Raw genomic sequence first — 13,426 nt, forward strand, 5'->3', positions numbered from 1 at the left:
CTCCACCAATCAGGGAGCTCTGCCCTGCGCACAAAAGCGGAACCCTTCCCCTTCGCGTCTCCCCTGGTCCCTTGCGTGGTTGCTCTGTGGATTTGTTGCATTGCTGGTGGGCTCCTCTCCCAACGACAGCTTTTTTATTTACAAACTGAACGAGGCGGGACAGCTCCAGGCTGCGAACATCCACCACCACCATCACCGAACGATTGACCGACCGGGGGATGTGCAGCAGAAATGGCGGCGGCTACAGTTAGGAGATCTCCGTATAAGGATTTCTTGCAACCCGCGTTGCAGCGGCGCTTTGCCACGGCGAGTTTGGGCGTGCTGGCCGTTACATACATTCAAGCGCTATTCTTGGCGAATTGGAGCTCTCGTACGATGCCGCCGAACAGCATTTTCCCGTCGTATTTGTGTTGGGATGAGCTGCTAACGTTATCTATTCGACTCTAGTATTTTGGTCCTGGTTCCCCCTCAGCGCAACCGGTTTCCGCGCGATCGCCCTGTTCTTCTGCGGCATCCTCATCATCATCCTTCGCATCTCACAGTACCACCCCGGGCTACGGACCTCCGACTCGGGCATTTCCACCTTCTTCCGCTATGCCCCGCGGCTCGAGACCGCCGAGACGATTGTCACATACACGCTGTCGGCCGTCATCTTCAGCTTCATCTACATTTGGTCGCTCTCGGAGGACTCCGGACTAGAGTTCATCACCTATTTCACGGCCGACCGGGCGCGGCTCAACGAGAAGCCGCTGTTTTTGATCTCGCACTTGGTGCTGCTGGGACTTTATCAAGGTTTCCTGCACCTCTTCTGCGATGTCGACCGGCTGTCGCTCGGTGTGGCTAAGCCGCAGAACGGAGAGAAGAAGGCTGAGGAAGGGGACGCGGCGATCCAGATGCGCCGGTTGAAGGAACAGCTGCCGGCAATCCTGGTGCGCACCGTCAACATCTCGTTGATTGGCCTGATTCTGAGCACCATTATCTACCCGCTCACGGTCCGCAGCGCGGTCTGGAAGACGAGCTTGGTGTTCTTGCGGCCGATCTACAACCTCCCGCGGAGCAATATGCTGCCGCCTACAGCACCTTTTGCTTTCTGGTTTTTGGTCCGCACCTTCTTGGTTAGCTTGCTGCTGACGTTTTCGTGGGCTGCCGCCAACACGGCATTTTCTCTGTTCCTGGTCAAGCACCCGCTCAAGAACGGGAAGCCCCTGACATCGGACTCCAAGGACCCGAACGGTAGTCTGTTGAACGGGTTGAAGAATAAGAAGCTCTCTATCAAGGTATGGACCGCGCTCCACTGGGAGACACCTCCGTTGGCTAACCTTGTCTAGTGTTTCGCGATGTGGGAGCTGGCGTTCATTGCCCGCGACTTTGCCGATCGCCGCAAGGCCATCTACGAAGACATCGACCGCAAAGACGGGCCGATGTGGTCTCAAGTCTACCAAATCTGCCTCGACACATTGAAGACCTTGGAAACCAGCATCGATGCCTACACTGCACCACCCCCACCACCTCCCACAGCAGCCGACGTAAAGGCCGAGCAACAAAAAGTCCGCACTACCGAGCCCCCACGTAACGAGGAGATTTTCCAACCCATCCCGCAACACAAGGGCCTGCGCAACCAAGTCGAGAAGGCCGTCCACCAAGTGGCCCTTGCCCCGGGCCAGACCTCGCAGTTGTCCCCAGCCGCGAAGAAAGCCGTCGAGTCGGCTAAGCACCAACTGCTTAAGATCCAAAAGGAGGCCACCGGCTCCGACGACCCGCAGGGCCTCTTCCAGGACTTCGCCCTCCGAGCCCTCCACTCCCCATTTGGCTGGCCCTTCCGACACCAATACCGCCGTCGCCTGGCCCACGCCGTCTTGGGAAGCCCCTACGGCGAACCCAGCCTGTATGTCAACGCGGCGTGTGCGCTGGCCGGGCTGACGGTCCATTCGCTGCGCGAGGACCGCTACGGGAACGTGCAGCGGGACGTAGCGACGCTGATTCGGGCGCTGACGGGGGTGACGAAGAAGCTGGAGGGGTTCCAGGCTGGATTGGCGACGCACTGGACGGATGTCGAAGCGGAACGGACGTGCCCGGAGGTGGAGGAGGTGCTGGCTGCGCTCAAGGATGGGCTGGCGAGGACGATTGAGGGGTTTGGGCCTTATGCGCGGGAATTGAGGCTGAGTTTGACGGATATGCGGCTCGCGAGGGAGGCTGCGGGCGTGGAAGAGGCGGAACAGGAGATGGAGGAGGTGGGGAGAGGGAGGTAGTAATTGGGAATGGGGATGGGTTGGTGTGTTATACGAATAGACGGGTTGGGATCATGGTGTATCATCGGTTGTGTGTACTAAAATGAAAGGATAATAATTATGACAAGGGATCACATGCATGCATAATAGGGAGGTCAAGAAACAGCCCCCAACCCTAACCCTTAACTTTTCATCCAAACAAAGACGGGATAGGCACAAGCTCCACCATCGCAGCTTCCCATTTTCAACTTCCGTAATCTCTCGACCATCACCAGCGATGACGCGAACTTGACTACTACAACCTCCAACGCGCAACCCGAGCTCGGCGCAGCCATGATCAACAACCGCCGCCATCGACCGACCGATTTGCGTCCTTGCGCGGCGTGGCCAGGGCGCATCGCGACGATTGCGCTCGCGTTTTCTGCAGCGAAGAAGTGAAAGCCATCGTCGCAGCGATTTCCGATTTCGCGATTTCGCGATTTAATACAATCAGAACCTCGCTATCACCCCGACGAACTGCCTTCGAGCCCCGATATACCAAACCCAACAATGCCCTCCACAACAACCCCCTCCCCCACCTCCCTCCTCTTCCTCATAACGTACAACATCCTCTACTACACCCTCTACCTAATCCTCTTCGCCTTCCTCGTCGTCACGCCCATCGACCTCATCCAACAAGGCGTGCACCACCGTCGAAACTATGACATACTCGTCGTCACCGTCGTCTACATCACTACTATCCTGGTAGTTGCCTTCATCTATGCGTCGCGTTTGTACATCAGTCGCTCGGTGCTGGCGTCCATCCCGAAGGCGTGGGTGCCTGTGGAAAAGGGGGATGTACCGCCTGATGTGAGGAGGATGATTGCGGAGGGGTTGGGGAAGAGTGCGGGTGTTGCTTGGGAGGCGAGGCCGAGGGTGCTGGTGCCTGCGGCCGCGGCAGCGGTGGGGGGTGTTGGGGGTGGTGGTGGTGCGACGGGGAGTGGAGGGTCGGTGGGCACGGCGGTGGGTGGTGAGGCTGGGAGGGATACGAGGCCGGGGACGACATGGTTGGGTGTGTCGGAGTCGGCGCCGGGGACTGCGATAGTGTCGGGCGCTTTGCCGCTGGGGTCGAGGAGGAGTGTTGTTGTGGCGCCGGCATCAGCACCAACGGGTGCGCTTTCAGCACCGGCGCATGAGGCGGCGAAAGAAGCCGGGCATAGCAACGGTGGTGATGGTGATGGGGCGGTGGTTACGCTACAGCAGGCCACCCCTAACAAACCACCGGTCTGGGGCAAGATTGAGCACCCCGGCTGGGCATCGCCCATGTCTCTGGACCTACCCAACCTGCAGTACGACACCGTGGTGGCCGAGCTGCCGAACCTGATCGAGGCCAAGGCTATCACCCTCGCTCCGCCAGACGCAGACGCACAATCCCTCCACCCGGATACGCAGACCGCCGACCCGCCCGCGCTCGACCCCGACGCCGTCGCTCTGTTGCAGCGGCCCGAGTTCATGGACCTACGCGAATATCTGGGGTTCCTTACCGAGCTGGCCGTGCTAGCGCCGTTGCCGGCCACATCCGAGTTCTTGGTGCAGTACGAGGCCGCGCGTTACGCGGGCCGGCCGTTGTCGGAAGCGCAGTTTCGGGGGTTGATGCATTTGTTTGCGGATGTGCTGCACAACATGCACCCGCTCAGTCCGGCTGCGCTGGCGAGATACGCTGGGGGTGATGACTACGATGATGGTGATCATGGGGAAGTGGAGGACTACGACGGGGATAATAATAATAATAATAATAAGGGGAAGTCGAGATCATCAGAACTTCCACCATCAGAAAGCGACATCGACAACGACGCGCCACGCGGAACAAGCCCATCCAGCATGGGCACCCACCACGATCCCACAAGGTCCAAGGCCCCAAATAATAGTAGCCGACGACGACGCCAACGTCCAACACGGACCACCGGAACCACCCCCCATCTCCACCACCAATCCAGTTTCAGCACAACCCGCACCATCAGCAGCGGCGCCAGCACAAACAGCAGCACAGACGCCGACGGCACCAGCCAGCGACACCGACCATGGTCACACCACCACCACCACCACCCCATCCGTCCAGGCCTCAGCAAACGCACATCGTCAGGGACCACATCCAACTGGCAGTTCCGCACGGCACCGACGACGCCCAAGAGCCGGCACACGGCTTTCTCGGTGCGCACGTCTAGTTCGGTGGAGAGTTTTGCGCACACGAGGCGGCCGTATCCGGAGAGTTTGTACTCGGGTTCGGGGTCTGCTGGGGTTGGGCCTAGTGGTGCGCGCCCTGGTGGTGCAAGTCCGCGGTCGGTGAGTAGTGGGAGTGGGAGTGGGAGCGGTTCTGGTTCGGTGATTCGGTTGGCGAACCGGGAGGACGCGACGGATTTACCGTATGTGTTGACGTACACCTCTCCGGGTCCGTGAGGGTGTATTGGAGAGGGTGTATTGGAGAGGGATGCCGGAGTGGGTGTGGGGCAGTCTGTGGTGTTACCTGAGAGAGCTCGCTTATTTGTCTGGGAGCTGGGCTGCACGTCATACGCTAAGAGGAATGCTGCAGAATGGGATGCATCAGTTTCTCCTGCACTAGGAAAGGGAGTAATGATAGTATATAATACTTATCTTCAATAGACGGACGGATAGACGGATAGACTTTTCTATGATCCTGTACTCTGTATCCTATATCCTATAATTACATTCCCGTGCCTTAAACTCGGCTGAACTCAGTGGGCGTCCTGGTAGCCGTCTAAGATCCAAAACCAGCGCAAACATCACAGAAAACAGAACCACCGAAACGACATCCAGGCAGACATGCACGAAACAGCAACGCACGTAACGGCGCCGATCCTTCCCATCCCAACCACAAGAATGCGAAGAACCCCCAAAAAAGGAGTGATGTGCCGCCGTGAGCGCCGCGGATTGTTTCCTATCCATAAGGCTCTTGGCCAACATTGGGCCGGTGACATCATCGCCCGCATCCGGTTATCATTCCCCGATCGAGAAATAATCATCACACGGGAAACGAAACAAGATCCAAGGTGAAGACCCCGGCGGCCTGTTTGTCCGATGATTTGCATCGAGGCGATGACAGGTGTATCCTGGCGTGGATGAGGTCAATGTTGGATCTTGGGCTTGGAGGTTGGGATGGGGTGTGGTTGCTCAGGAAGGGGAGAAGAAGGGGGTTAGGAAGGGGGGGGATTCTTGTTATCTAGCTGTTCCCCAGCCCTATGAAAGATATTCTGTCCTGGAACCAAACCAACACTCGTTCGTTTCTTCATTGGTTTTTTTTCTCCCGTCTACTGCTTACACTACAACAACGTGGCAAGTAAGTAAAGTCTAGACACTCCGAACAGATCACCAGACCAAAAGACCCTTGCGTCTGGCGTCTTACTCTCTGCCTCACTCTCCGCCTCGTTCATCGCCTCGTTGATCATCCAATCGATCCACCACTTCGGTACTGATCGGGGAAAGGCATCTACTTATACCACATCTAGTACACGTCACACAACGGTAGCCACACAACCAAACAACAGACTCGTCACATTATACCCCGTCGTCTCGGACCCGGAGTCCTGGATATTTGAGCCTCATCGCTTAGCAAGCACAAACCGTCGTTTCACTCGCACCATCCGCCTTCTTTGAGCACAAAGGAGGCAGCTTCGTACGAACGCCGGTTACATACCTTACATACACCGGCGTACTCCCCGGCTTACGGCTCGTGTATCATCCCCTTGTTTCCCGCTTGCTGGGACGGTGCCACACGATTCGGCACTTACTCGTTAGTCGGGCAAAAGGCTGAGTCTTGGCTTTTGACTCCCCATCGAGATCGGGTGTGTATGAGAGCTGGTGCTTCGGAGTCGAGTTAGAGGTTCAAGGTCTTAAAAGCGGCCGTCTGACCCCCATCGGCCACTCACTCCCTGGCGTTTTCAACAACCACCATAAACATACCAGAGAACTTTGCCATGCCCCGCTACCACTCCGACTCCGATACCAACTCCGATACCGAGCACCATCCCCGTCGTCGTCGTTTTAGCACCCCAGGCCCTCCACCCACCACAACTGACCGCCACGCACACCCTCACCCACATTTTCCATACGAACCACATACCCTTTTCTACCCAGCTGAAGCCTCTGGCGCCGCCGGTCCCGGTCCAGGTCCAGGTCCCGGTCCCAGTAACCATCCCCGCCGTCTCCGACCCTCCGATCCTAGTCTCACCGACCCCACGGGTACTTCCACCACCACAGGTAGCAGTAACCCCAACAGTGGCGGTATCCAGCCCAGTATGATCGCCGACTCAGCCGTCCTCACCCGCGATCGTGACCGGGCCCGTCGCGGCCGGAGACCTCAGGCTGCTGCGTACCACCACAGCGGCGGCCGTCGTGCACGGGATGATTCCCTAGCTGACGACGACGACGACCTGTATGATGACGACGACGATACCTACAACTACGACGACACCAGCTATGCTCGGTCACTCTCCCGCTCTCGGTCACGCTCCCACGGCCGAAGGAATAACCGAAAGAAATCAACCTCCCGCTCCAAATCCCCGCATAAAATAACACACAAAGCCCGCGGCCTGATCTCATCCACCTTCACCCCGTCCACGTCAGGCTTGGGGGTTGGTGTGTTGGGGGCTATTGTGGGGGGTCTGGCGGCACGGGAGGCTAGTGAGGCTGTTGCTGGACATAACCACCACAGTCACGGCCACGATCACAGTCACAGACACGGCCACGGTCGAAGTCGCAGTCACGGAGGCCATAACCATCACCATACCCATGGAGACCACCACGGGCATCGACACAGCAGAAGCCGCAGCAAATCCAGAGAAGAAGGGAGCCACGCCCGGCTGATTTCAACAGTAGTAGGCGCAGCGGTGGGCGGGTTAGGGGCGAATGCGATTGAGAAGAGGATGGAGATGGGACGGAGGGGTGGAGAGGGGGATGGGCTTTGGTTTCGGGAAAGGGGTGGGGATATGTAGTTAGCAGTTTGTCTGTCTACCTCGTGTAGTGTATCTACTTAAGGACTGGAGTTGGGAAGGGAGTTGGAAAGGGGAGTTGGGAAGGGGAGTTAAGGGGGTTGTTGAGAATGGGAGTGATGGGTGGGTTTGGGTATGATGATGATGGAGTTGTGTGTTTTGTTTTGTGAGAATATGAAGATGGGTAATAGGGCAAACGGCTTGTCGCTTTTATGGCGTTTGAATCATTCATCCCTGATACGTGGGATACTTTCGATACGCGAGAATACACAGTTTCATCTCCTTACATCCACCGTACGTACATACAATTATACGTACAGTACCCACTTCGTTCGGTGAGTATTCTAAAGCCATATACAAAATGTGATGGTCAGTTCGTGATTGCACTCGCCGTGTCCACGCAGCGACCCTAAGTTTAAAAGCACCCTCACCATCGGTGCCGTGCCCCCTGGGACGTAGTATATACCACCCATTGCCCGTAACATAAGGACAAGAGCTTCCTCCACGTCTGGACTGTCCCACGGCACTAACATGGGCATAAATGCAGTGAGCAGGTTCTCATAACACCACAGAGATTATTCCGCGCATTTTCAGGCGTAACGGATACCTCATCGCCGTTGGATACGTCTAGCGCACTAGATTTCCGGAAACCCCGTTGGACGGAAGGGGGTAGGAGAGGGTCGTATAAGTAGAAGGTACACACTTCACAGTAAGCCGGATACCTAGGTAATATAGACTCGGGTAGGCAGATGATGCCGTTTCACGACTGTTTTCTGTATATTCCGAGGCTACGCCATGGCGGTTCACCCCTTATCAGGGTGCATACAGTCCGACGATAAATATACAGGAGCAGGAGGTCCCAAAAACACAGTAAAAAACCCTTCTAATGGGGCAACACACAAGACTAAGACACCAGTTCATTTCCAGTGCCGTAAATACAACAGCTCAAGCTATAATCTTACATGTTATCATGACACTAATAGCGCCCCCTAAACACCTCTTCCTCGCCCTATTGCATTCCTTTTAGTTACCTACCCGGGGCACAACCTGGAAACATTCCTCCTCTCAAGTTCCAATGTGACCAGACGCCGAGACAAGCCATCCTAGGTAGCCCAGGCCAACCCAGACCAGACCAACCAAACGCCGTAGTAACCCGTGAAACAAGCCAGTAATTGCTCTCTTGCGGAGGCGTGAAACGCCAGTCCATACCCTCCTCGTCAGTCATGTAATAACGTCCTGTGATCAGCTCGTGTTGTTGCGTTCGTGCGTCTGGCCATGTCGTGTCGTCCAGTTGTGTCGTCCAGCCATCTCGTTCAGTCATGTTTCTAGACCCGTTTGTTAACCCCCCGATATATCGAGACCGCCGAAGAAAGTCGCTTTCTCGGACCTCCATTTTCCCCCAAAGCCATGTGCGCCAATAAAATAAATACCCACCCATCCGTTGCTGTCCGAGTGAGAAAGTAAAGTCAAAGTCGAGACTCCGGGACTAAGCAGCGAAGACCGAGAAGAAGAGACTTCGAGAACGGGAAGGAGACGCCGAAACAAACAAACCCCTCCATCACTCCTCAACAGACTCGTACGCAGCCGGATCCATCCTACCCACCCCTGCACCACCCGAGTTCCCCCTCGGTCCATTGAGGCCATGACCGTGGCCACCGTGGCCACCACCATGACCAGTCGGGGCAGTGTTATGGTTGTGTCCGTGACCATGGCCGTGGACATAGCCGTCGCTATGAGTATGGCCACGAGCAGGACCATGAGTAGCGTGGCTGAGAGTGTGGGATTGGGTATGTCCCCACCATCCACCGTCTCCAGAGCGTTTCTGCTGGTGCTGCTGGTGACGAACCGGGTTACCATCAGGACTCTTGGTGTTGCTGTTGCTATGGCTGTGGCTGCTGTGTGTAGTAGGAGCGGTACACCCCGTATGGGTACCCGTGTTGGTGCCCGTGTTGGTGTGGGAGTAAGTACCGGTGTGACTGCCCGTTGAGTAACCCAGGGAGCCAGAGGCGGATATCGATGCGGTGTGTCCGGGAAGATGGTGAGCGTGTTGCTGCTGCTGCTGCTGCTGATGCATCGGGATACCCTGCTGCTGCTGGTGGTACTGCATTCCCTGTTGCATCGCCTGCTGTTGGGCCTGCTGTGCCTGCTGCTGGGCCTGTTGTGCCTGCTGCTGCTCAACAGCCTTCACCATGCGCCTCCTCTCCACCGCGGCCCGAAAAAACGCAATCATCTCCGCCATCTTGATCTGCTGCTCCTCCGGGCAGCCCAACACATGGAACAACCCACGCGCGTCTATCAATTGCTTGGCAATAACCGTATCCGGCTGGCAGAAGGTCCTCACACGCAGCGCGCGGGCCGTAGACCGCGCCGTGTCAAGCACCGCTAGAATAGCCGGGGCCGAGGCCGTGCCATTGTTGTTACTACCCGCGGTAGTGCCAGTAGCAGTATCGCCCATCCCATCCGCCGGATCCCCCACAAACGGCCTACCACAAAACATAAACTCATGCACATGCGCTTTCACCATATCCAGCTGCGTCTCAACATCATACCGGAACCCGAGCACGCGGGGCCGACCTTTACGCTGCCAGTCCTCAGCGACTTTCTTCAGGCGGTCGGCGCTGACACGTCCGGCGGCGAATTGTGCGGTCAGGTACTCGTTGAGGGCAGTCGCTAAGGCGAATTCGAGCTCGCAGTACAGGAGGCTTTGCTCGCGCGGGCTGAGGGAGATGGCAAGTTGGCGCGAGGCGGGGCGTTTATCTTTGGATTTGGCGTCTTTGGAGGATTTGTCCTTGGAGGTGTCTTTGTCGGAATCGCGCGATTTGCGCTGGGCGCGTTGGTCCGAGTTAGTTTCCATCTGGGTTGGGTAGGTGGGTTAGCTGATGATATCATACTGGATCATAACATGCTGGATCATGGTGATGCACAGAAAAGGGGTAAAAGTAAACAAACAAAACCTACCATCTCCTTAGCCTTCTTGACCAAGTTCCCCAAAAACCCCCCACCACCACGCGTCGGCGAGCTGTTCAGTCCCGCGCCGGTAGCGCCACCAGCACCCCCCATCGGGTCAGTCTTGGACGTGTTCTCCAACCAGCCGCCCTCGCCGATCAGCGTCTTGGACGCCTTCCGCACGGTTGGCATGTCCCGCGGTAAAAAGGGCGCAAGCGGGGTGTAGCCGATCTCTGCGCTGCCGGACAGGTCGTCGGGTGCGTCCAGCAGGTGTTGATTCTGGGACTGCTGAGACTGGTGCTGCATCTGCTGTTGCTGCGGTAGCTGAGCTTGTTTCTCAAGCACCGGCTGACGGACCGCCGTCGGGTAAGTCGGCGGCTGGTAATGATGCGGCTGGAGAAAGAGTTGATTATCATCCCCACCATTCTCCTTCTTCTGCTGCTGTTGTCCCTGTCCCTGGGACTTTCCATCGAGCAGCGCCTCCTGACTACGCGCCGAGTGTTTCCGCTCGGTGTACTCCTGCAGAATGCTCAGATGTCTCGGCTCATGCTCGTCTCTACAGTCTTTGTGGATGCGCAATGGGCTGATGTGCGAGGGATGGCGTTCTAAACCACCTCCACCGCCGCCGCCGTCGTCAAGGACGGGCGACTCCTGCGAGTAATACGACGATGTATCGTCGTAATCCAAAGTCGGGTATGCCTCGGGAGCGGGCTGACGCACCGGAGACGGAGCGCGTTCGACAACCGGCTTGTGCACGGCAATAGCAGGCTGCTTGCCGATGCGCAGTGCAGCCAGGCGGGCGTGGGCGCGGGCGATCTCGGTATCGATGGGAGCCAGGGATGGCTTGGGAGCAGCTGGGGCATGTCCGCGGCTGTTGTCGCTGTTGCCTCCTCCTCCCGAGCGGGTGGGGGTTTTATGGGTAGGCGGGGTGGTCCGGTGGGAGTGAGGGGTCTCGCGGGCCTTGTTGGGCGATACACTCCCGATCTGGACGCTGGATTGGTTCCGGTGGTGGCCGCGGCCTTGGATGGTGCGTTGACTCTCGGGGGTCTTGGTGAGGATTGATTTGATGGGCGAGCGAGAGCGCGCGCGGGCTGGGCTGGAGTCGGACTGGTGCATCTTTGCGGGCGATTGGGATCGCGATCGGGTGAGGTACGTGTCGGTCTCGCGATCTTTATCGCCGGAATTGCGGTCGGTTAGCTTCATCCTGCCTCGGGGAAGTGCAGGGACGTCGCCGTCCTCGGAGGACAGTCTATAAGAATCAATTAGTAAATAAATAGATCCCGTGTTGATAGTGCAAAGAGAAGAACATACACGGCAGCCAATTTCTCCATCTGCGAGTCCGTCAAGCTCAGCTTCAAATAAACGCTGCGAGGTTCCTCTTCGGGTCCGTCCGTCGACGAGCGTTCCTTTGACGACCTAGACTTGGATTTGGGTTTAGGCTTGGAAAGAGGAATAAAGTTGCCTTGGATCGGGTTGTGCGGGACACCCATAGCTTTGTGGGAAGAAGCCTCAGGTTCAGAGTTTTTTTGTTTACTTTCGTGTTCCTGCGGGCCGTGTTAGCAGCTTTTTCACACATACCCGGGCGGGCAAGCGCGTGAAGTTGAGCTCGGGCGACCAAGGCAGAGAGCATAAAGAGCTAGGGAACCCACAGCAAGAGGGGCCACATGCCCTGGAACAACGTCGGTCTCGGTGGTGAGGTTCTGAACCCACTCTGTAGTGCGGGATGCGTAGAATTCCTTCTCTGTGGTAATCGGTAAGAAACATGGGATGCTTTTGGGAGTTATGGCGAGGAACTTACGGATAGTCCGAAGTGACTTCTTCTCAGCGGTATCTAGGGCTGCAAGGACTGGGTCCGAGTCTGAAGTCAAGGGTAGGCATTATCCTAGGTCAGCTTCTCTATACTCATCTCATCTCTTGTTGTTGCCGATCTCAACAATAGCAACGGCCAACAATTGGTATCAAGCTGGACTCACCCTCCCGTTTCTCGCCTCCCTCGTTGACAGAGCTGCTACTCGACATCGATCTCAGAAGGAAAGGCCCAAGACGACTCGGAAGCTTCGTCGTCGTGTTGCCTTTGGTATCTCCTTTTTCGTCCTCGGACTTGAGTACCGCCGAAATTGTTGGTGTCTGGTCACGCCTGGATACGCCACTCAGTCCGGAGCCTTTTCTGATCCAATTCGAGCTGGATATGTCCCCTCCTCCTCCCATATCCATCAGAAAATCTAGACAGAAAGCACTTAGCATTAGTCCCGTGACATGATGGAGGAGACACTTAAAGTAATGCTTACCCGCAACCTCGTCAAACCTATGCTGATTTGGGTCCGAATCGCCAGTGGTGTTTCCCGAGACTGAGCCATCATCCCGATCAATACTGATCCCATCGTCACCATCCTCGCCGTTGTGCCCTTCGTTGCCCCCATCCCCGGCCTTGTCATCATTCATAAGCCCGCGCTGGGGCGAAACAGGAGACTTAGGGGGATGGATGCTGCCGCTGACCGTCACCAACAGAGCTCTGGTAGGCGGGGCAAGGACCAGATGTTGGGCCATGCAAATCTCGTGGCGGGAGCGGCGATGGTTGTCGTTGGTATTCCTCCCATCATCGTCGTCGGTGTTGCCGCCCCTGCGGTCCTCACTGTCCTCGATGCTGGTTTTGCTCTCCACATCGTCCTCGGCCGGTTGCCGGGGAACCGGAGTTGAATTCATAATGTATTTAGGAGGGGTTCGAAATGCGGTTGGTGCGAGTGGTTGGATAATTGCAGCAAAGGTAGTGGGAAGCAGAAAGAGAAATGTGTCTCGACATGCCACCGTTGGTGTTGAGCTCGAACTAGAGGTGTACAACAATGCTGGCCAATTTTTCCTCAATTGAGTCGTTGTCAGGCAACAATACCATTGAGGTTGCTATTGGCGTGAATGCCAGAAAATTTGGGTTGAATGCCGTCCCAAGGCACCCTCTTGCCTTCCATCGTGAGTACCCACATCGACAGCATCAGATGAGTTGACGGGGCTTGCCATGCGGCTCGCGCCATTGGCCGCTGTCGTGGTGTTCATGGTGGACGGAATATTGTAGTGAATGCTGGTATTGTAGCCCAATGCTGTGAGTAATTATTGTTGTTATTGTTAACTAGAGTGATAGGAGGTGGTGAGCACTTGGATCATGTCACTCACTCATGGTCTAGACTGGGGGTAGTGATTATACCACAGTTTTGGCCACAGCCTTTTCACTCTCATAGCCATTTTGACCGATTGATGGTACATGTTTAATACACT

The 13,426-nt window shown here is 56.5% G+C and overlaps 4 protein-coding genes across 4 annotated transcripts; 3 read left to right on the top strand and 1 right to left on the bottom strand.

Moving 5' to 3' along the window:
* Positions 1-231: 231 nt before the first annotated feature.
* C8A04DRAFT_25651 (nucleoporin protein Ndc1-Nup) lies at positions 232-2,249 on the top strand (the record flags this gene model as incomplete). Its single annotated transcript, XM_062779640.1, has 3 exons — positions 232-370; positions 448-1,277; positions 1,329-2,249. The coding sequence occupies 3 exons, from the start codon at positions 232-234 to the stop codon at positions 2,247-2,249; spliced, it is 1,890 nt and encodes a 629-aa protein (XP_062639800.1).
* Positions 2,250-2,777: 528 nt separating this feature from the next.
* On the top strand, positions 2,778-4,664 carry C8A04DRAFT_9783 (uncharacterized protein; the record flags this gene model as incomplete). Its single annotated transcript, XM_062785624.1, has 5 exons — positions 2,778-3,177; positions 3,370-3,951; positions 4,027-4,114; positions 4,241-4,480; positions 4,541-4,664. 5 exons carry the CDS (start codon positions 2,778-2,780, stop codon positions 4,662-4,664), a joined length of 1,434 nt encoding a protein of 477 aa, XP_062639801.1.
* Positions 4,665-6,199: 1,535 nt separating this feature from the next.
* Positions 6,200-7,088, top strand: C8A04DRAFT_25653 (uncharacterized protein; the record flags this gene model as incomplete). The annotated part of the gene is made up of 2 exons (XM_062779641.1): positions 6,200-6,860; positions 6,937-7,088. The coding sequence occupies 2 exons, from the start codon at positions 6,200-6,202 to the stop codon at positions 7,086-7,088; spliced, it is 813 nt and encodes a 270-aa protein (XP_062639802.1).
* A 1,683-nt stretch (positions 7,089-8,771) lies between these two features.
* Positions 8,772-12,367, bottom strand: C8A04DRAFT_9715 (uncharacterized protein; the record flags this gene model as incomplete). The annotated part of the gene is made up of 9 exons (XM_062785594.1): positions 8,772-9,075; positions 9,316-9,633; positions 9,694-10,067; positions 10,172-10,392; positions 10,582-11,408; positions 11,471-11,703; positions 11,809-11,900; positions 11,958-12,017; positions 12,133-12,367. 9 exons carry the CDS (start codon positions 12,365-12,367, stop codon positions 8,772-8,774), a joined length of 2,664 nt encoding a protein of 887 aa, XP_062639803.1.
* Positions 12,368-13,426: the final 1,059 nt, after the last annotated feature.

Source organism: Dichotomopilus funicola (assembly GCF_033296635.1).
Source record: "Dichotomopilus funicola strain CBS 141.50 unplaced genomic scaffold C8A04scaffold_8, whole genome shotgun sequence".
Lineage (NCBI taxonomy): Eukaryota > Fungi > Ascomycota > Sordariomycetes > Sordariales > Chaetomiaceae > Dichotomopilus > Dichotomopilus funicola.